General features: G+C 36.3%; 1 protein-coding gene across 47 annotated transcripts in view; it reads right to left on the reverse strand.

Annotated features, from left to right (window-relative positions):
- RIMS2 (regulating synaptic membrane exocytosis 2) overlaps positions 1 to 22,745 on the reverse strand; it is a 446,430-nt gene that overhangs the window by 249,473 nt on the left and 174,212 nt on the right. For all 47 annotated transcript variants that reach the window (XM_064706380.1, XM_064706347.1, XM_064706344.1 and 44 more), the window contains one exon: positions 5,251 to 6,176. In XM_064706380.1, coding sequence (XP_064562450.1) covers positions 5,251 to 6,176 — 926 coding nt within the window. The remainder of the gene's footprint in view (positions 1 to 5,250; positions 6,177 to 22,745) is intronic.

The raw sequence follows: 22,745 nt of genomic DNA on the forward strand, positions 1-22,745 counted from the left end.
AGCACACATTTCTGCTCAGACAGCCTGCACTCTGCAGCTTTCAATCAACAACACACGGATGTTTAATGTTTTAAGATTGCTCGAGTCTATCCACATGTTTTGTTAGGGGGTTGGTGAACAGCTGGCTGAATATGAGCTGGCAGCATGCCTGGATGACTAAGAAGGCCCGTCACATCCTGGCTGGTATCAGCAAAAGGGTGGCCAGCAGGACCAGGGCAGTGATCAGCCTCTGGTACTCAGTACTGGTGAGGCTGCACTTTAAACACTGGGTTTGGATTGGGGCCCCTCACTACAAGACAGACATGGAAGGGTTGGAGCGAGTCCAGAGAAGGGTAACAAAGCTGGTGAAGGGTCTGGAGCACAAGTCCTGTGAGGAGTGGCTGAGAGAAATGGGGGTGTTTAACCTGGAGAAAAGGAGGCTCAGGGAGTACCTTATCACCCTCTACAACTACCTGAGAGGAGTTGTAGCCACGTCGGCGTGGGACTCTTCTCCAAAGTAACAAGCAACAGAAAGGAGAGAAATGGCCTCATGATGTGGCAGGGGAAATTTAGACTGGATATAAGCAAAAAAATTCTTCACTGAAAGGGTTATCAAACACTAGAACAGGAACAGGCTGCCCAGGGGACTAGCTGATTCACTAGTCCCCTGGGTAGCCCTGGAAGTATTTAAAAGGCATGGATGTGACACTGGTTTAGTGGTGACATTGTCATTCTTAGGTTAACAGTAGGACTTTACCCCAAAGATCTTTTCCAACGTAAAGATTTCTATCTTTCTATGCATGTGAGTTTCTTTGACAATAAAAAATAACTAGCTATGATGTTTTAATTTAATAAAATAAGAGCGAAAGCAAACACTAAATTTAAGAACTGACAAAACGCAAACACATTTCACTTTCCCACCACAGATTCCACCCACATTAGATGTCAGCCACCATTTGTGCAAACAGATACCTTTCACAGGGTGCTCTGAAAAGTGCTGGGAGCATGGTTTGCATGTATGCCTGAACTGTTTACCATCATTGGAGAGTCTACTATGTCCTACTTTCTATTTAGAACAAATTAGGGCAATATTTAGAACTATCACACACCTAGATTTCCTTGAATGAATTCTCTTCTCCCATGTGGAGATTGTCTCTTGCTGAATCCCTAGAGTTTGAGAGATTTGTAGAGACTTGTTTTTAAGACCCTCAAGTGTTTGGGGAAGGTGCAGACAGAACCCCAGCTTCAGCGCAGGTTGCCTCTCTCGTGCCTTTCCTCTGAGTGGGGGTAAAACAACCCCAGAGATCACAAGCTTTCCTGAGTCTCTTCAGATTGGTGCTTTGGCAGACTGCAGGTGTGACAGTATTGCCACAAGGAACACATGGGCAGTGGTACTGTTTGATTTTCTAAATTTATCTGTAAAGCCTGTGGACACACAGAATTAGCCACTCTGCTTCACATCTGCTTCATGCTAACTAACAAATTATGGAGGCCCTTTCAAACCTCCCCTCAAGGCCTCCTCCTTAGAATTGCACTGGAAAACATCTAACTGAACATGAAGGTAAAAAACTACTCTAATTGTCCCTCACAATAGAAGACAGTTAAATTGGACAATCAATGTAGAAAGGTTGGCCTGACTTGCACACCACAAAATTCAGCTTTATTTGGACCTCTGTAGGTGACATAGTTGACTCTGCTACAATACCATCACAACTGTTCTCTTTTTATAACTCACATTTCTCAGAGCCTTCAAACTACACCATGTAAACTGAGATGGTTTTGGGAAAGAATTGGTGATTTGAACAGTCTAGAACATTTATAATATCATTATAATACCTGGGTTTAGTGATGGAGGAGGCATTTTACAGCCATTTAAAATTCACAATTTCATAAAAACATTGACATTTCAATAATTGTTTTTCTCTAACATTTTAAGCAATTTTGATCTTTCATTATTACAGAAAATAGCAATATACCTGATATTTTTGTCCAAAACGTATAGGCAACTTCTTTTTTTTCCTCCAAAGTGTATTTCCTAAGACAGCCAGGAGGTCCTGTCATGGAGATACAGCTTTGAACTGTCTGCTACACTGATCTCAGGACTGGCAATAAGTGTTGTAAATTGAGATATCTTTGCAGTTACAGAAGCCTGGTATTCACAGCAAGAGTGAAGAAGGGTCTCTTACATAATGCAGAGAAAATATTATTCGTTTCAGAAAAATTTGAATAACACAATAGGAAAGAATTGTTCATCCTATTCACAGAAAAAGGCAGAGGCCATCTATTAAATTGGTGCTCGTTTGTGTCACTAAAGATAGTTTCAATGTCTATGAAGATCTGCACAAATTCTCTCTGAAAAATATGTCTAATTCTGGCACAACCTAAGTTTCAGGTAAACTCATTTGTAATCTCAGCTATGTCCATTTAACACTGTTCTCATGTGTTGTTTCCTGAGCTTCTAAAGAATGAACTCAGCAGTCAGTGTCAGCTCCTGACCATGGTCTTAGCACATCTCATCCCACCAAACACCATGCCAGCCCTTCATGTCAGTGCTGCCAGGTCCACGTTTCTTGCACAGGAGACCCAGTCCCTCTTTGCAAAAAATGCCAGTCCAGTGGTTAAAGAGCAGGGGAGAAGTAGGAGGGTCTGAAGATATTATTTGGTTGTGTGACATGGGCTGCTGAGCCTGGCACAGCTGGCTCTGGTTCCAGTACAGGAGTTACTCCTGGAATGACTTCCTGTGCTATGCATGGTCTCTTCCCCCAGCCCAGGATCCCCAGCACAGGCTGGGAGCAGACACAGTCAAAGCAGTCACATCCTTCCCCAGTTCAAGCAGTTGCCCTTCTCCTTTATGAAAAACCAAGGTCTTCTCCACATTGGTTCCAGCTGCAGGCCACCACTAGGCCACTTTGACACAGTTATACTCTGTATGTCATTAAAAAGTGCTTACACTAATTTAATCAAGATGAACAAAGCATAGTAAAGAATTTTTTTTCCCTGCAAAATCTTTGCAAGTTTTTTAAATTAATTTGTATAACAAATATCTAGCTTCATTCATTCCCTCAGAAATCAGGACAGACACGACACTGTCATTATTATTTACTATTGTTATCAGTAAAAATGTTTTCTTTGACACCTAAAATGAAAAATTATTTAAGTGAAAGCTGTAAGTTTCGTAAGATGACAAAGAACCTAGAATTTATTACAGAGAACCTAGAATTGTTAGAATTGTAGAGGATGTTCTAAACTCTCATCTGAAAGGAGCAGAAGGTCCAATATGTAGACCAGGCCCACTTCTTGTCAAAGTCCAGTGGATCCCTGAGACCCAGACATGAAGGGAAAGGTTCCTATCCAGGCAAGGCCTTCAGCAGTTATGGATTTTTCAGGTGGGCAGAAAAGTGGCAATAAGAAATCCAAGGGCAATCAAAGAGAGACATCAGTGCTTTAGGATGACAGGTAAAGGAACCAGGAGTACAAGTGGGCTTCTACTCTGTTCTCCCAGTTGCAGGAAATGAGGAGGGAAGAGAGGGAGATCCAGCAGACCAATATTTGACTCTGAGCCAGTAGAATTTTGTGGGGTTTTGATCATGTTTACAGTTTACATGACACCACGCCTGCTGATGACAAATGGGGATCGCCTGTCTCAAAAGAGGAAAAGGATTTTTCTCAGGCATTAGCAGGGTTCATGGACAGAGCTTTAAACTAGGTCTGAAGGGGAAAGGCATGAAACCAGACTTGTTCCAGATAAATTAGGCAGCACCCTTCCAGTGTCTGAGAGACGTTGTGCCAATGAGGTCCTTCATTCTGCTGTCTCCATGGAGGTAGGGGATAGAGAGCCGTGCAGCAGCAGACACAAGGGTTATTGATGTGTTAGAAGCCATGGAAGTGCTAAATTAGTGGAAATCAATAATCTTGTAGATCTTTTCCAACCTAAATGATTCTGTGCTTTTATAATCCTCAATGTATATGCTTTGTTATGTGTACAAAAAATATATTGTCTATATTACCTTGTATAATACATTTCCTGCACTGAATTGCATTAAATAAACATTTTGTTACTACTTCCCCGGTATTGATTGGTCCTATCTTTCTCAAGGTTGCTTCTAAGACCAAAATCATGAACACCATAAAGTTGGTATAAGTTTTTTCTACTAATCAGGAACACTAAGCGGGTCAAGATTTCAGCACAGTTGTTTCACATAAGTACATGCAACTGTCTACTTTGACATGGTGAAAATTCCTTCCATTCTACACAATCTTGCTTCTTACTTATCAGACCATGGTTGTGGATATTGACATATGAAAATTCAGAGTTATTACACTTACTCAAGTTAATTACTTGCTTCAGAACCAACTTGATAGCAATATTAATAATAATAAAATAAATAGTAGTAAATTTTCTATTCACAATCCACAACAGCAGATAAACATTTAGAGGAAGTAACAAAGGTTCACTGGCATAAGAATATTAACTCAAAAAAAGCTTAACATACATGAAGGTAAGTGAACTCATAATATTAATTTCATTGAGTTTAAATTCATGGTCCCCAATACTTTCATATTTAATTAGAAATTATCCTTTTATAGGCTGGGAAGTAATTTCAATCAATCTTAGTCTTCTTTCTGAAAGTAATTCCAAAAGTACTTCTAAAAAGCACTAAAATCAAAATTTATCATAGCACCACAAGGAAAAGAAACCTCTATTGGTGTAAACAGCATCAGTCATTTTAAATTTGTCTCAAAACTTCAGTGTGTTAACCTTACACACACAGATCTTTTTGCAGATCAGACATTCTTTAACCTGCAGCAGACAGCATGAAAGTGGCATAAGGGCTGTATCATGTGCTCCAGTTAATTCAACAAAAATGCGGTCATGCGCCCACACTTGATCCAGATCAAATATGCACTCATTGTGATCGAGGAGCACGCAAATCTGGTATTAAATAACATGAAACCGTGGCCTTATATGACAGCCCAGCTTTAGATATTTTGCAGATTTCATTGATAGGTTTTTCAGTAGGCATGTTTTTTCCTTTAACTAATCCAAACACTTATAGGAGCTGTGATGATCTTTTCCACATAAATCATCACATTTATGTAAATGAAACACAAAATCAGAAAAAAATCCCGATTCCCATCACAACAAAGTTGAGTCATCTGTGAAGGGCTGTAGATGTGTGGTTGCAACCATTTTAAATAGCTAAATGTCCAAAGCAGTAGAAACCAAATAAAATCTATATAGTGAACCAATAAAAAAATTAGAAATCTTACCTTTTTCACTAACACTTTCACTTTCAATCTCTACATCATCACAGCTTGTATATTCTGGAGTGGATGCCAATTCTTCTTCTGAGCTACTTAATGAAACCTGGCGCATTTTACCTCCTTTTTTCGTTTTATGGGGCTTTGGTGGAGGAGGTCTGACGGATTCAGACTGGTCCGAGCTGAGCGAATCATTCCGTAACATGGTCTCCATCTTTTCACGCTTTGTTTTCCGAACAGCAGAACTGGGATCCAAATGGTGCTGTTTCCTTAAAGAATCAGAGCGCCTCATGTCTGGTCTTTCCAGAGGAATTGGACTCCTCCTAGGTGTAGGAGGGCTATGATTTGTGGTCCTCTGACGATTGGGACTTGGTCCCTGAGCCTCTCGAGTTCTTTCCATAGAGTATGAACGTTGGTTTTCCATGGCGGCCCTGCGCTCAGACACTGATCTTTGTCTTGATGGCCGTTCCATCCTGAGCATGGACATCCGAGAATCTTCCAGCTCTGTATTTGCCAGCGAGACATCGCTATGCCTGCGTTCGTGACGTGCGCGGGACACTTCAGCGTGGATACGCATTTGTTCCTCATATGGCTGTGGCTTGACTGGATAACGAGCCAAATTAGGATCACTCCGGTATCGTGCCTGGTATTCCTCTTCCCTCCTTTGCCTCTCATATTCTTCCCTGCTTTGCGCATCTTCTTCTTCTACCGGATACTCCTTGGAACGCCTGCGGCTCCTCCTGTTGGAATCTCTATAATCACCCAGTTCAGGCTCTTCGTACAACTGGGGCCCACGCTGTGACCGCCTATCTGAATAATCTGATGGTGACCTGGGCATCGCACTGTCTGATGTAGCATACTGTGAGTATTCGTCTCTCTCGTCCCTTTGGTCGTATCTTCTGCTCTGTTCTCTTGATATTGAAGGGCTTCTTTTCCTAAATAATCATGGCAAGAAAGCAGAAAGAGAATCCTGTCAATATTTTATGTAGCACAAATATACAGTTAATGCTAGTTAAAAGATAAAATGACCAGCTGATGGAAAAAAAAATCCGTTCATTGCATTTTTTGTGAATATGCTCCCACATTTTCTGTACCAAATTAAAGAAAGGATGTCATGCTATAAATCTGCTTACAGTGCGCAGTTTGAATAAAAAACAGCTTTGAAGGAAAAACGCTGATGTGACTTTATAAAATATAGAAGACAAATACTTAGGCTACTTTGTAGTCATGACTGCTTTACTAGTACCAAAATTTTATAATCCTTTAAATCATTTTACAGCAATATAACTTGACCATATACTTCTCTTCAATGGAGTTTTTTAATCACCATGAAAATTAGGGCTAGAAGGATCATTCAGTTAGTTTACTCTTTTAGCAGCTGTTATTGCTCAAAAACACACATTTCAGTTCCCACAAAACTATAATTTGTGCCAAGGGCAGAAAACAGACAAAGATTCAATGGCAGCACTTTTCTAAATCAGATGAACTCAGAAGTCCTGAACTCAGAAAACAAACCACATATTTTGCTGTGAAGGGAAAGAGTTTCAAAGTGCTGCCTCTGTCTATCTGATAGGAGAGAAAATATTATTTTCACAGCCAGGAAGGAAATGTAGTCTCTGCTCAACAGGGAAAACCAGCAACTGTCAGTGCAGAGTGTGCATGGCCTGTGGGGTGTCTGGCAAACTGGCATCCTGTTCTGTTTTAGGTACCATACAGAATTATTAAACTGTGCTTGATAGATTTGGACACAGTATTGCCTTGTAAATAGTAAAGTACTTTAGCTTTGCAATGGCATGTAAAAATGAGGAAACTAATTAAATCTTGCAAAAATGAAACTCTTTGCGTGAAGCATGACAAGTTCTGTAAGCATCATGCAAATGCCTATTTGCTTACAGTGGAGCTAAGACATCCCATCTGTGTTGTTACAGAGGTGTGTTAGTACCAGCAGAAATTATAATCTCTGTATGTTTTGCAAAATCTCTACAGACTCTGCTACTGGGGACTCAACTTGAATCATTCTAATGTAACATGAACAGAGTTTCAGAAGGCTGAAAACCAGAATAGCCAACAGGAAGGGACAATTAGAACAACACAACTACCCAAATGCAGTTTGCAAAGACATAGAAGCTTCATTAGGACAACAGCAATTAGATGCAGAAGTGCTTTAAGGAAGATAAATATTTTTCACTTAAGTACTTGAAATGATGAAAAATTATGCCACATCCCAAAATAAGTTGTTCCAATAGAAAATTACCCAATTCCTGAAAATTTCTGTCATGGCTATAGCAAAAGTGTGCATAACTTCCTCTCCCCAGTTGTGTCCCTCATATAGGAAAAATCTGCATTCATCAGATACAGGCATTAATCCATGTGAATCTCATTGCAAAATCAAGACAAATACATGTACACATGAAATGTACACATACTATACTGCCAATACTCACACTGTCTATACTCAGTCTATATAACCTTCATGTGTCTTTCGAGCTACATTGTTTACATCAATTTGATCCTCCAAAGCATTCAAACTCTCTAGAACATACGGTTTGTAGGATCAACTTCATGATGAACAGTGCAACACACAAAGTCATACAGATTCTAGTTTGACAAATCTCATGTGTGCCTTGGAGCAGCCTGAGTGTACACATGCTCCAGCATTAAACTTCTACACACTTGTATCTACAGCAATACAAACAACACAGCAGTAAGAATTGGTTTAGCTACAAATAGAAGATTATATAAACCGACAAAAAACATGCACACATGTTTATATACATAAAATAAATAAATATATCACTCCATGTCACAGCAACCTCATATGGATACAATCCTCTTCTGATGACATTACAGCTATAATGTCATGGTGGGGAGGCTGAGAGGGATAAAAGATATGGATTTCTGTACAAGTGAAAATATTGTTGTAGACTTGCTGCTGAGGAAAATGTGTTTCTATTAAGGAAACACATCATCAGATGAACTGCCACAAGACTTACCAAAAAGTACATCTGTTTTTTCTATGTTAATGAGAGGAGAATGTGCCGATTTAGCATTTTATTTTTATGCATTTATACAAACATTCTCTAACCTCATGTGCTACATTTACTACAAACAGTAATTTTCCTTCCTCCATTTAAGATATAAAAATAGGAAACCATCTATAGCTGACAGTAATGTGAAGAGCAGCTGGGTCCTCAATCTACTCTAACCTTTAATGAAGGAAAAAGCTTTGCATGGCTGGCCTGTGTGTGGCAACTACTAGGGCACATGCAAGAAAAAGGACTTACCTGCAAATATAGTGCTTTTCTTCAGAGAAAGCAGCCTAATAGAAAAAAAGTAGCTAATTGAATTCCTGGCCTAAGTTGACTGACATCATCAGGCCCTCTTTCTAATTAATTTCATTCCTGTTGAAGTCAGCTTACTTCACTACTGAAGTTACTGAACTAACCAGAAGCTGTAGTACTGTCCATCAGAACTAAATTAACTGTACTGTACACCTGATCAGCCAGAAACCTTCTGCAGGAGAGGGCTCATCCTGCCCCACAGTCCCCAGACCCTTAGCACTAAAGTCTGCCATTCTCTACTGAACATCAGCACAATTTGCCTCCCTTTAATATTCAACAATTTTTAAATTTTAAAAATACCTGCTATATACAGAGTTGTACAATGAATGCTATACATTTCAAATCAGAGTTATGAAATCACAGTAAGAGGCAACTAGTACTGATGAAAACTTATGGCCTGTCCCTACTATTAAAAATCTGCTGCTATTTTTAGATCACTAGCTAATTCTCACTCACCTTCGTCTGTCTAAGCCATTTCTCACCATTAATTACCTTAAGGATGCCTTAATAAAACCCTTCCATCAAGTACCTCCAGCTGGATACACTATGGAAAATGACTACTCCTGTCTTCCCAGGACTTCCCTGAAACCTTAAAAGCTAAGTGAACTTTAAGGGTGTGATATGCACCCTCCAGCTGCCAGCTGAACTAAGCACTATATATCTCTTGTCAGAAGGATTACCACCTTTTCTGAAAAATCCTCCAGGCCATTGTGATTGCTACTTGTTTGAAACAACCATAAAATAAAATCTCTATTATGGTTTAAAAACGGCAAAAATGTCTTTGTCAGGCACATTCTATAAATGGGGTTTTTTTTCAGATACAGAATATGAAACTTATTTTTTCCTACTTATTACTGTGTATTTATTTTTATTGTAATTTATCAATACATGACATTTGGTCTTTTAATACACAACCCATAACCCTACACTGATGGAAACTTTATTTGCAGTGCACTACAGATATTACCAATATTATGGAAAAGCAAATAGCTTGACTGTAATCTGTACTCCTGCTCATGAAGTTAAATTATTCAACTCCCCCACATCACAATAGAACTCAAGTACTTAAAATATAGCATAGAAGAATATAAGACAGCTATTCAACTTTGATGGCTGTGATTTCCATAATGGAACTAAATATCTTGAAACTCTTTGACATTCACTTGGATTCTGCCTTAAAGAGAAAAACTCTTCTGCTTTGATTTAGGTTTTTAGAAAATTGACCCAAATGTATTGTAGAAAAGGATATTTTAAAAATTAAGTCTCCATCACATTTCAGAAGTCAGAGCCATTAAAAAACATTGTAATATGTAAAGTATTTATATCACTGTCAAAACTAGATATCAGACCCTCCTGCTAATAATCTTTTCCTCAGACTAACAAAATATACATTTGAACTGGAGAAAACCTTCATGAAGATATAATTCTAAAGTTGTATTTGACCACCTGAAGCAACCTGCAGTTACTTGAAGAGTATGATTTATCAGAAGCTTTGGGTCAATTAAAAAATGACAATTTGGGTCAATTAAATAATGCTCTCAGTGGGCCTGAGCCATCAGCTACTTGGAAATGAATACTGGCCATCTACTTGTAAGACCTAATTATCATTTACTAGAAAATACTTCCAAATTTTGTTCTCTCTTTCCTATAAATTATCAAGGAATAAAGTTGAATGGAAAATTAAAACTGAAAATATCTCTCCTGCATATATTGTAATTCTGCTTAACTCAAAATGTGATCCCTTCAATACATGAAAGAATAATTCAGAGAAGGTAAAAAATTGACATTTGCCACCAGAACTTTTTCACAAAAGCCATTCAAGATACAGAGCTCCTTGTTAGAGACCTCATCAAATACCCTGAACACAGCTTCATTTCTCCTTTACTGTATGGCTTCTGTCAGCGAAAGTGCATTTGTGGGCCCCTGAGCGATCGTTTAAGAATAGTTCTTCTACTATTTGGAATTTTGTATTTCTATGTGTTGAATTCAACAGTCAGGACACTTGTTTTAAAACAACAGTGACGGGGAGCAGATAATGCACTTGTCACACAGTTCCCAGGCTGCCAGGAGCTGAGCTGGGCACTCTCTGGACCTTGCACCCAAAGCCCCATGAGCACAATGAGCCCAGAAAACTTGCTGTGCAGCTTTAGAGTCTGCCTGCCTTTCACAGGGAACGTTCTACTCTCTCTTTTAGGAAATGATCTCCACAGACTTCCTTTGCCAGACTGAAAAATCTCCAATTTTTTTGGCAGTGGTTTTAAGAGGCTATCTGGTAATGATTTAACTTCATTCTCCTCATAACTTCTGCCTCTGCTGAGTCATACTGTGCAGGACAATTCATTTTGCACATTCTACGAAGCAGCTATGGCTCCCTTGTTGAAAAAATATGTATTTTTTGACTTCAGAGTAGTTCCAGTTTTTACCAAGATCTCTCTTTACAGTTACTCTATGCTGTCTAGTTTTAAACTAAATTAAACTTGTGATTTATCAGTTCCCCTTTTCTTAGTTTCTCACCCCTCAAAAAAATGAAGAATGTAAGCAACCAGTGCACAATTCACAAGTTAATTAATTTAAACAGCCTACTTTGATAAATAGAAAAGGTGTTTATTGCATTTGACCAATATGGCTTTAAAAATTTGTTCCGAAGTACATCTAACACTCACATATCTAAGGAATCCACTAGGTAAAGCTCACGTGAGACAATATTTCCTTCTTCATTTCAGCCATGCCTTGCAATTTTACCTTATAGAAACCATACTTAAAAACATTATAATACATTCCAGCTAAATATCTCCAAAGAATATGAATTAAGCTTACAATGAATATGAGTTGAGTTTACAATTCAATAAATTTCCTGAAGCATGAGATTGGTAGAGCGGATGTTGATCTCTATTAGATTTTATCTGAAAATAAGAATTCACTGACTGCAGGCTTGTATCAACAGAATGAAAGGAAATCTGTAGTAACAAAATGTTAATATAATTAAAGTCACCACTGATAACAATTTTGCTTTGAACTTGACATGATTGCACAGACACATGAAACAATACGTTTTTATTCTATACAAGAAATTCAGCAAAAATTCAGCATTGCAGCAGGGCTACTTTCAATTTGTATGAGGAAAAGAGTTACAACATGGGAAAAACTGCTGAACAAAAGAAGTGATTTAAGTATCAATTGCTAATTTACAAATTTTTAGGTAATACATTTGTTTCACTTTTATTTTCTTTAAATAAAAAACAACACAGATAGGAAAACTGGACTAACATTAGAAATTATTTTGTCCTCCTTTATTTTGCCTGAGTATTCAGCAGTTCTCAAATAATATAATATGATTTTAGAGAACTGCAAGCTGAGAAATAAAGCAACAATATTTTACTGAGTCTTCTTTCAGATATATTAAAGAATGCTTACCTCTTAAAAATAGGTTAAACATGCCAAGATTTTTCATTATTTCTACTTCTGAACATTTTCAAAATTAATATTTTGCTAATTATTTCCACTTAATAGATAAACAAGCAATATTGCACCTTTTCTTTCAGTAAAAATTTTGTCTCAAAAAAGATAATAATAAAAACTATACTAAAGAGCAAATTGATTAGTTTTCAAGAATTGGTAGGAATGGGCATTCTTGTTATCTGCATCAGTGCTAACACTACAGAAACCATTTGCAGAAGGGTGGAATCAACATCTGTCTAACAGCAGGATTTAAATTACTTTAAAACACAGGGTGTTAAAAGAATAGTAGGTCACAAAAACACTAACATAAGAGTGAGTAAATATAATACTGAACTGTTACTAAAAAGTACAAATAATATAAAATAAAAGAACATTTCAAAATTCTACATATACTATTTTTATTAAATTAAATATAATGTTTCAAGAATTATTTTTATCACAGAAAATAGAATACAATTTAAGAAACTAAATTATAGAGTAGCAAAAGATTTTTTTTAAAGATAATATTTGCATATACTTGAAGCAAAAGAAAACGTTTTTCAGTGCTACCATTGAGTTTTTTTACTAAAAGTAAGAATCTCCCTAATCATCCCCCCAGAAGTACAAGAAACGCTGAGCTGAGACACTGTTTTCACACAAGACATTCGGCATCTTTCTTCCCTGCTTTACCTTTTGATCAGCCACTGCACATCTGGGTAGTTGGAAGCCTCGGGTTCATGAGAATACATCAATTTCTGCTCTCGCTAGCGCTTTCATTTAATCCTCTAGGTTCAGTGAAATCACACAAACAGTCTCTTCATTTCGAGACACAATTTTTTAGGCATGTATTTTGCAAACCCTTCCCTGGCACCAAAATGCACTTATAAAATATAAGGCATCTAGGAAAAAAATAAAGTTCAGTGTCTGCAACAACAGCAATTCAAGTCAGAGAGCTGACCCAATGGGAAGCTATTGAGAGCATGAGGGGAGTGTTATAGTTTAATGCTGTTACCATGTGCTGTATATAGCTGGAGGTCAAGTAAGAATTTACCCTATAAGGAGGATTATGGTACTTAGCTGATTAGTGCCTTGCTACAGTACTATTGCCTACAAATGTACATGCTGGTCAGGACATTTCATTTAAAGTATTTTTAAAATTCGGCAGGTCCAGTATTTCATATTTTGTGATATTAGTTCCAGCATTTTCTTTATGTTCTAGGTCTTCAATAAAGTTATGTATTATCATACTTTTAGTTTGAAGTTTTAGTTTTAGTAAGAAGTCAAATTTTGGCATAATTTTCAACTATTAGGCTAAAATAGTTGTGGCATCTATTCCAGTCTGATGTGTTGCCCATACTGTAAATCTGAAAATGTTTTTTCTTACACAGTTTAAAAAAAAATGAAAATCAATTAAAAACAGTCATCAAAACTCACATTAAAAATATGTTGAAAATGTGAAAATAATAGAAAGCAAATGTATATCTTCATTTGCCTTAAACAGCTTATAAATACATTTTTGTACAGTTTTCCACAGCATTTTCTACCTATGCAAACTAGCTTATGAATACATTATTTTAATATAAAGCACCAACCAAATCTGACTGCAATATATTTAAGTCAGGATAAAGTAGCATGACATGGAAAAACTAAAGACTTAGCAGAAATCTAGATTTTCTTCACCTCAATAAGAGTTCAGATTCCAAGGAAAGCATGCTGCCATCAAAGTTTATTTGTTCAGCCATCACAGAGAATATATTATAATAGACTTAATAATTTCATCTAATTTTGAGTCTAATCTAAGTGTTTCAGTTTCTTACCACAAGGATTGTTCAGCAGGTGCTTTTACCAGCAGCTGGAAGTATCCTGGTTCTTCAAAGGAAATCTTTAAGTTTGATGACAGGGAGAATTTTCTTTCAAATAAACACTGCATTATTGTGTGGGCATTATTACCATTACATAAAAATTAAAGCTATTTCAATAATGACCAAACTAAGAAATATCAGTGACATGAACTGTCACTTGAGAATTGTTTTTCCTAATAACATTAGGAGGCTATTTTGGACTGTTGAACTTTTAAAACTCTAACTTTACTAATCAACTTGAGTCAGTACATATTCTGTTTTTTCTCTCTATCTTCATTGTGTCCACAATTACAATATCAATGTGATATCATACAATGAACATAAGTCTTAAAATATCTCTGTGATTCATATTTCAGTCTGGAAGAGATGAAATAGATCATACTGAGCTGTTTTGATGCCTCCATAAAAGAGCAAGCATAAAATAACCGCTGTGAAAACGTCCAGTTGCCTCAGTAATGGGAGGTAAAGACCCGTTATTAAATCTTGTGAATTAGATCAGTGGTGGCTCATCAGTGAATGATGGGCTGTCTGCACCAGCTTCTCCAAGACCAAGATGTCAGGGTAAATGTGTTCCTGCTAGGGAACATCAGCTGGACCACTATGGAATGAGACAAGTGCATTAAATAACTCTTGGAAATTACCTTGGCAGATAAAACTTTAAATTTCTGGTTCAACTGTAATTCTCAACATACTGCTGAGACAAGATTAAATGTCTGTATTTTAAAGTAGCACCTAAGTCTATCATAGAAGCAGACCACAAGTTTAGATGAAATTAGATTGTATTTCTGTAAAAACTATAGCACCTGTGTTATGTGTTGTTAGGACAGGATTTTACAATGTTTTTTAAGCAAAAGAACTTTCCCCGCAGTAGTTTAAGCAGTGGGCTCACAATCCACAGCTGTTATTCACCAAAATGTTCAGGATCAAATGGTTATGGCTGCCTAGACAGAACTCCTTCAGTTCAGAGCCCCTCAGGCAGGAGGTTAGGATGGAAATCATGTCTGTGTTGTTGGGTTTTCAGAGACACTATCTGAAAAATTTCCTACCACACTACCATGTAGTAACAGCCTCACAGGGGATAATAACAGCCTGGTTTTTGAAACATCAACAGGTCAAAGAGCCATCCTTAGATACTCAGATCAGATCTCTGATGTAGGTATTTCTACCAGCATTACTTTGTTTTTCTGCAGTGCTGAGACCAGCTCTGGATATTCCTCCCTTTTATTCTCTTATCATCTGTTAGAGATGTCTGCACTAGAGCAAGCCTTCCCTAAAGAGGCTCAATACAAAGCTTTCTAAAAAGAAAATATATTCATGGATGCTTGCAAAAATCCATATGGAAAATCACTAAGTACTCTAGAAAGTGTGTGGAAGTGAACACTTGGAAATGAAAAGGGTAACATGGCATCTTAGCAAAGTCTATACAAAAAGATGGCACTCAGTTAACAGCACAACAGTACAGACCACATAGAGGAAAATAGCAACCACTTCTAGCGGGAAGCAAAACAATACTGAATAGTCTTTATAGAACTACTAGCAACAAAATAGCACTGAATAAAATTCACTGAAATGTTGACTATGTTTCTTCCAAGAAACAAAGAAACGTGTGGAAATCTAAAGCAATTTAAAATGAAACAACTAAGATAAACTTCATCTTGTAACATAAACAAGTCCACGGATGTATTCTACATTCTACTGCAATGAAGGTAGACTTAGTTACTCTAGTTTTACTTCTAAAATGACAGCTTTTTATATTCCACAGGAGAAATGAATACACATTTTGTAACTTCATGTATTTATAAACAGCCCAACTCATTCATGTTTTACAGTTCCTGTCACCAACATTATCTGCTTTACCCAATAAACTTGTTTCCAGCAGGATCCTACAAAGTCGAATGATGAAATTCTGACTGAAGTTCAGACTGTGCTATTAGCGGATTTTTGACATAACTTTTTCCATCAATTACAGAATTACTGTTATTGTCAGATTTTAGGGACCAGAAGTATGTTTTAAGTTAAGCTTTACTTTCATTGTTGACCCGAGCATGAAAGGTTAAATGTTTGCTCACTGAAGCACTTTTCAAGAATGAGATCAACTGGATAACAGGCTGGGGAGCCAGGCTATAAAAATTATTCAAGATGCTTGAGTTGACAGAGCAGAAAATCACAATCAAGTTTCAGTAATTTAGTTACTGTAATTTAAACAGTAGAAATGGATAGTTGGACAGATCTGACTTTTGCAATTAGCACAGAATATTTCATGTATATAGTAATTTTGAAATGCTTATTGAGGTGAACTAACACAAAATAGTTACAATATTAATAGATTCATATATAAAAAAGAGAGAAGAGAAACCATGATCAAGTAGTTTGATTTCCTTCTTCCTGGATACTTTTACAGAAATGAGATTTATTCCAGATATAAATGAAACTTTGCTGACAAGGAATAAAAAAATCAAATTAAAATCCTTATATTTGGCCTTACAGTGGCACCAAGCTCATTTACCATTATCACTAGAGAGATATATCTCAAAACAATGGATTCAATTATTTTGGATGATTACATGGATGATATGCTATTAAAAGCACAACCTGAAGAACTATTACATTTCCACTAGCTGGCCATTTTCCTACTGCTGTAAGTCTTGTAGCAAGGTGAGAAAAACCAACACTACTCTGTTAGAATTGAGTTTGATTCATAAATACACAGAAATTTGGAGTAGAGGGTGGAGGGAGAGGCAGAGGAGAAAAGGAAGTGAATAGTTATAGCCATGTTAGAATGTTCTTGCAGCATATAAAAACACTTAAAATACAGGGAAATTCTTAAAAGAATTATCATTATCATCATCAATTCCTCATAGAAAAGAAGAGGCTTTCTAAGGTCAAGTTTTTGTGAAAAGTGGACTGAAATATATCACTGGGGTAGTGGCTGTGGACATCACTTCTTTGGCCCCTTTTTGCTTTTTTTGACTAGTTTCAATATCTTCAATAACATATTAGAAACTGACTGTGAGTGAAGATCTCAGGTGCAGCTGCTGATCAATAGAGTGAAGGGTAAAAGCTGACATTATTGATATAGAAGCATTTTCTATTCAATGTTAGAAAAATACAATATTAAAACACAAATTTTGTTTCAAAAATAGAGAAATATTATGACATATTTTCTCTTCCTCATTCCTTTAAGCTAAGAGGAAGAACTTTATGTATGTTTTATGATGTAAGAGTGCCCTGCCTGGCTGATTGTTTATTCTGCACTTGCTCTTGTGCCTTGTGATGTCTGTTCCACAACAAAGTTACACGGCACCAGCATTAGTTGGGAGAGGATAGTTCCTCCCAGTGCAACATACCCAGAGACCTCCAGAGACAAGTGCCAAGGCAGATTCACCTACTCTGCTCCAACATTAAGGTAATGTCAAGTGGAAATTTTTTACACTGAAATACGAAAAAAAAAGTCAAACTTCTAAAGCCATTAGGAATAATACACATTTCTGCAAGACAGAAACTTAACATGAAAAACTCTTTCATAGCCAAGAGATTCAACATTTTAGCAGACACTCTGAACAACGTTTGTCAAGAATCATCAAAGATTGAGACCCACAGGCTAGTACAGCAAAATACCTGAGGACTTTGCAAGACTGACAAAAGTGGGCAATTATGTAATTCATCCTAATTCAACTTAATGCAAAATTCTGTTTTCTCTCTTTCTCAACATTTTCAGGTCAGGTCAACCTAACATTAGAAGGGCCATGTTGTCTCACTGACTGCAAATGGTAATGTTTTCTTCAAAAACTCTGGATTTGAAAAAGAGCCTTTAACTTGTACAAGAACATGGAAGACTTTGTTTGGGATTATCAAAGATAATGGATCTATTTATCACAAAAAATAAAATCATGAAAGATTTTAATAAAGACAATTATATGATTGGCATTTTATGCAAATTATGTATAAACAGAGGAAATACCTCAGGGGCCTGGAAATGCTGCAAGAACCTGGACTGGGAACTGCTATTATCTTAAAAATACAGGGAAGCTACAAACAAACATAGGCATAAGCATTTCAGTGAAGTGGAATAAAATGTTTGCATTAATTATTTTATATGGAAGGCGTATGTCTTGCAATCAGTATTGATCACCAGTTGGTACAATAGGCAAAGGATCTCATTAAGGTAAATTCTTAATCTAAGGAAGTTGTACTCAAAAAGGTAATGAAATTGTCATTAATGGTGATTTGGAAAAAAAAAACCAAGAACAGTAAATTGAGACTACAGCTTTTCAAATACTGCCTACAGAAATCAAAAAATAAAAAACAGTGCCTTGGAAGACAGATACAAAATAAAATATAAACCAGGATATTTCTAATCTGATAAGTTTCTGTCATTTCATCCTCTGTAATAATAATGCCAGCTAGAAACAAGAAGGAATGTTGTACATTCTACAGGAGCTATAACTTGCTCAGTGTAAGTACAGGCTAAATACCTGTGCAGGAACAAATCGTGATACTCTTTTTTATTTAGTTACCTAAAGACATGCTCAGAAATATTCCTGCTTTCAAATGTTTCCTATCATTCCCACTCTCAAGTTTTCAAATATAATTTTGTTAGGCTTTATATGATTAGGAATGATTTGTCCCTTATTCTTCCTACTTGGAATGGATATTGCCCCAAAGAATCTTCTGGTCTGGAATGGGACAGCATTTCTTCCCAATGGCACCTTCTTGTCTATCAACTCAAAGGAAAGTAGGGAGTTAACTGAGAAACTTATGTCCTAATCAGCCTTAAACTAGCATCAAGATGATAATAATTTACTTCTCATCTTAAAAGAAAAAGGACAAACAAAGCACACACACACAAAAAAACCAGCCCTTTGTCTCTTAAAAAATATGGGGGTGGCCAAGATTAAGAATTCAAGATCCCAAAGGTCCTTATGATATATACTCACAAACTCTAATTTTCAGTAAATCTCCATGATAGAGTTTAACAAGAAGGAGTACAAGTCTCCATATTTCATTGTTTATGGCAAGCTTGCAGGTGCCTGAAAATGTCTCTGTGGCAATTATCTTATAAAAAATAGGAACAACTGCATGACTAAAGTTAGGATAAATATACCAGCACTAGGAACCCCAACAGAAATGCTCACATGAACAGCCTTCAGAAGTGAACAACAACAGGTAATTTTGATGAGGACATGTGAAAAATCAGTGGTATAGCGTGATTCCATGACCAAGCTCAAGCCCTAGCTTAAGAGGGGTTTTTAATATATATTACATCCAAAGATCAAGTGACAATTAATCCCCTGAACTTCTTTCTTAAGCTCGTTGACTATTAAAGGGAGCTTCAAGTCAGACTTAATTTCCTTTCCTGATCCCCTCTGCTGTCAAGCTACCTGCTGTCTAACAATAATTATGCTAATTTCATATACCACACCAAGACACAAATACTCCAAATATTCTAACACAGAAGTTCATTTGTTTTGATGCCCAAGACCCAAATATAGGTCTCTTCCAGCAACACAACCTGAACACATATTGTATTGCAAAACTTGTTTGCTGCTCATGCATTTTTTAAATGTTCCAATTCCTTTTATGTCCAGTAGTTCACTGGCATACTAAGGCACATAATGCCAGGTGGCAAAAGAGATAATTAAAAGAAATCCACTTTATATGAACACACTTTTCATATTTCAGTTAGCCTTCCTGAATCCACATGTATTCTTGTTCTTTGCCATCAAAAGTATCTTGTGACCTTGGTTAAACCACAACATTACCAACACAAGGGATCCAGGACCTCTACGATCTTACACCATTTTTTACAAAGGGGTAAAAAATGAGGTTTCAGATGCAGTGCAGTGAATCAATTCTCTTCCATCAGAGAATCTATTTGCAAATCAGGTCTTTCAACAAAATATATTTTTAAGCATTTCTCTTCAGACCATTTTTCTGACAAATGCTACTGTCTTTCTGGGTCATCTTTTTTCTGAGGTAGGCAACAAAAAACCAGGTGCTGGACTGAATGGTATCCCCTCATATGAACAGGAATATGCAGACTTTTTTCAAGCAATGATTCAAGATCATCATGGGGGATAAAACTGAAACACATTCATATAAGAAGTGGATAATAAGCAAATAGAAAGATTAAAATCAGCAATTTAAATTAGAAAACTCCCAGAATTCTTGGTTTGAGGTGACCTGTGTGATTATACTACAGTAACTAGTACACTGAGGAATAATTGTACAATTACTCTCCAATTTCTAGCAATTACTCTTACAGCTAAAATTATTTAACACGCTATCTTCACTATTCCTATTCAATATTGTGCAGAGTGGTGCCTAGCCATGAACACAATTTAGGTGAAACCACAACACTTAAGCAAAGCCTCCAATGCTGCAATTGTATGAGGGAGTTTCAATGCTCATTGCCCATTTTCTCCTGTATGGAAACCAAGATGCATAGATCAACACACACATACTCTGATTAGAAGTAACACTTCATTCTTCTGAATTTGTTACTTTAGTAATGGATCAAAAAGTAGTAAGTCCATGGGAAATTTAAAAGCTTTATTTGGAATTTAGATGGAAAATGTAAAGTATAAGAATATATGACTCAATCTTCACAAGCTACTGTGGTGTCAGAACAAGACCACAGATTACTCCTCAATGCCTTCAGCACAAGAAGAAATGGAGAGAAAGAACAAAGAGGGAAGAATACATCTGCACAACTTCAAAGAGGAGGCTGTAGAAAAAGAAATAGGAAAAGAAGCCAAAGAGCGTGTGCATCATAATCTGCACCTACTGTAAATGGCATTCTCTTCATTACTTTTGGAAGCCTATTTAGTGGCTCTGATATCAACAAATTTAATACAGCAAGTAGTCTGAGATTCTCAAAAATGCCTAATATCTCAGTCCATATTTCTTTACTTTTCCCAAAACCATTACATTAAGACAGATAATCTTCACCAGAAAAACTATTTTCCTCTTATTACTTTTATCTCAGTAGAAATGCTGTAGGGGATTTAAAACCTCTTTATAGCTGGTCCATAACACTCAGCCAAATAGCACTGTGAACGTCAGAAATCTAAGCAAAAAACTGTTTAAAGGCATGTTCTTTAAAATAATAAGTCCTGACTATTGACCAGACCATTTTTTCTCTCAAAAAAACTTTAATATAGAAAAACATTAATAACTCTAAACATTCTTTGTGAATATTCAGTATAAAAAATTTATCTTAATAGTGACTGGTTGAAACAAAAATTTTTCTTCTATCCAGACTACTGCTTTAAAAAATATTTTTTTAGACTTTATTATACCAAAGAGTAAAAACTACTCTAGGATCACTAGCAATTTTCTGTGACTGCAGAACATGCATTGTCTCATCTTTGAAGAATTAGTCACCTACTCCTTGAAAGCTGATGTTCCTGTCACACATATTGTAGTGGTGGTTAATAACACAAAATTTATTCAGTCAGGACAACTATCAGCAGCCAGTAAGTTTCAAAGCCTATTTAAAATGTAAGTTATGAAATCAAGTCCACTTAGTCATATCCAGAGAATTCAAGATATTTCAACAATATTTAAAACAGAACTTTTAAAAAAGGAGGACTGGCAACAGGAAATAATTATTCCATCTGTCATTGGATGGTTTATTGTACTTGACTTTACTAAAACTTTTCATTTTCTCCTTCTTTTTGTTGTGATAAAAATAAGACAAAAATAAAAGTATTGGTTGAAATTCAAAACGATGCATTTTAACAAAGCTTAATCTGACATTTGTTGAGTGTCATCATCTCTTGCTGATATCACTATTAACAAAAATGTGGCATCCTCTAAAGAGTCCAAACCCTCTACATCTGGAAAAATAATCCATTTTAAAAAATCTCATACTAGGTTAGATTTTCTGATGGAAAGCACAATATCAGGGGGAAAAAATTTCTATATGGATAACCTCAGCCTTTATTGTAAGTGGCTAAAAATAAGTATTGGTGGGAAGCCTGATTTTGGAAAGACAGAGATGTCCAAGTAGACATAACTTGAATTGCAATTCCAGGCACAACAAACAGATATTGTCAATTTTTAATAGACGTCCAGAGCTCTGTCAGGATGATGAAAGCTGGCTGAGACAATAGGCAATCATGCCATAAGTTTAATAAAGTTTCAAATCTTTTAACCAGCAGAGTGTTGACAATTCCATCAGACAGTTTGGTTTCACTGTAAACCAGTTTTCAGGGCTTAAACAGCTAACATCAAAACATTGAATAAGTGCATGTTTATGAACTCTCTGGACAACTTTATATAGATTAAGATTTATACTTTTATATAAATCATAATATTGCTATTTTACCGCACCCTGATCAGATAAAACAGAGTAAAAGAAATATTTCTGTTATGTTTTCATAATGAACACAAAACCAAACGCAGCAAGTAAATGTCTTTATAATTCAAATCTTTTTTCCTAAATCCCAGATTACATTACTTCTGAAATACAAAACAATTTACCAGTGCTTCTAAAACATTTTGAAACAAAGGACAGTAAAATTAAACACGTTATGCTGTTGTAGTTAAAACTGCAGCTGTTTTTCTTCTCAGGATCTAAGGGGGACATTATACAGGATATAAAATGACTGCTGGATCAAAAATGTGAGAGGGAGAGATGCTTCTTTATCTACTTTGCAGTATTGCACCTACATTTGTCACTTTTCCAAAGACATTTGTATGGAAATTTCTCAATTATCAAGGTTCAACATGCCCCTGAAGTATGCTCCTCAGAGTAAGAAAGCCCTGGAAATTTTTACATGTATTTTCTCTCTTGAAAATCATACTTCAGTGAATTCATTAACTTGAGGCTTCTACACATCACATCTTTTTAAATCCA

Source organism: Zonotrichia leucophrys, chromosome 2, assembly GCF_028769735.1.
Source record: "Zonotrichia leucophrys gambelii isolate GWCS_2022_RI chromosome 2, RI_Zleu_2.0, whole genome shotgun sequence".
In the NCBI taxonomy this organism is placed as follows: domain Eukaryota; kingdom Metazoa; phylum Chordata; class Aves; order Passeriformes; family Passerellidae; genus Zonotrichia; species Zonotrichia leucophrys.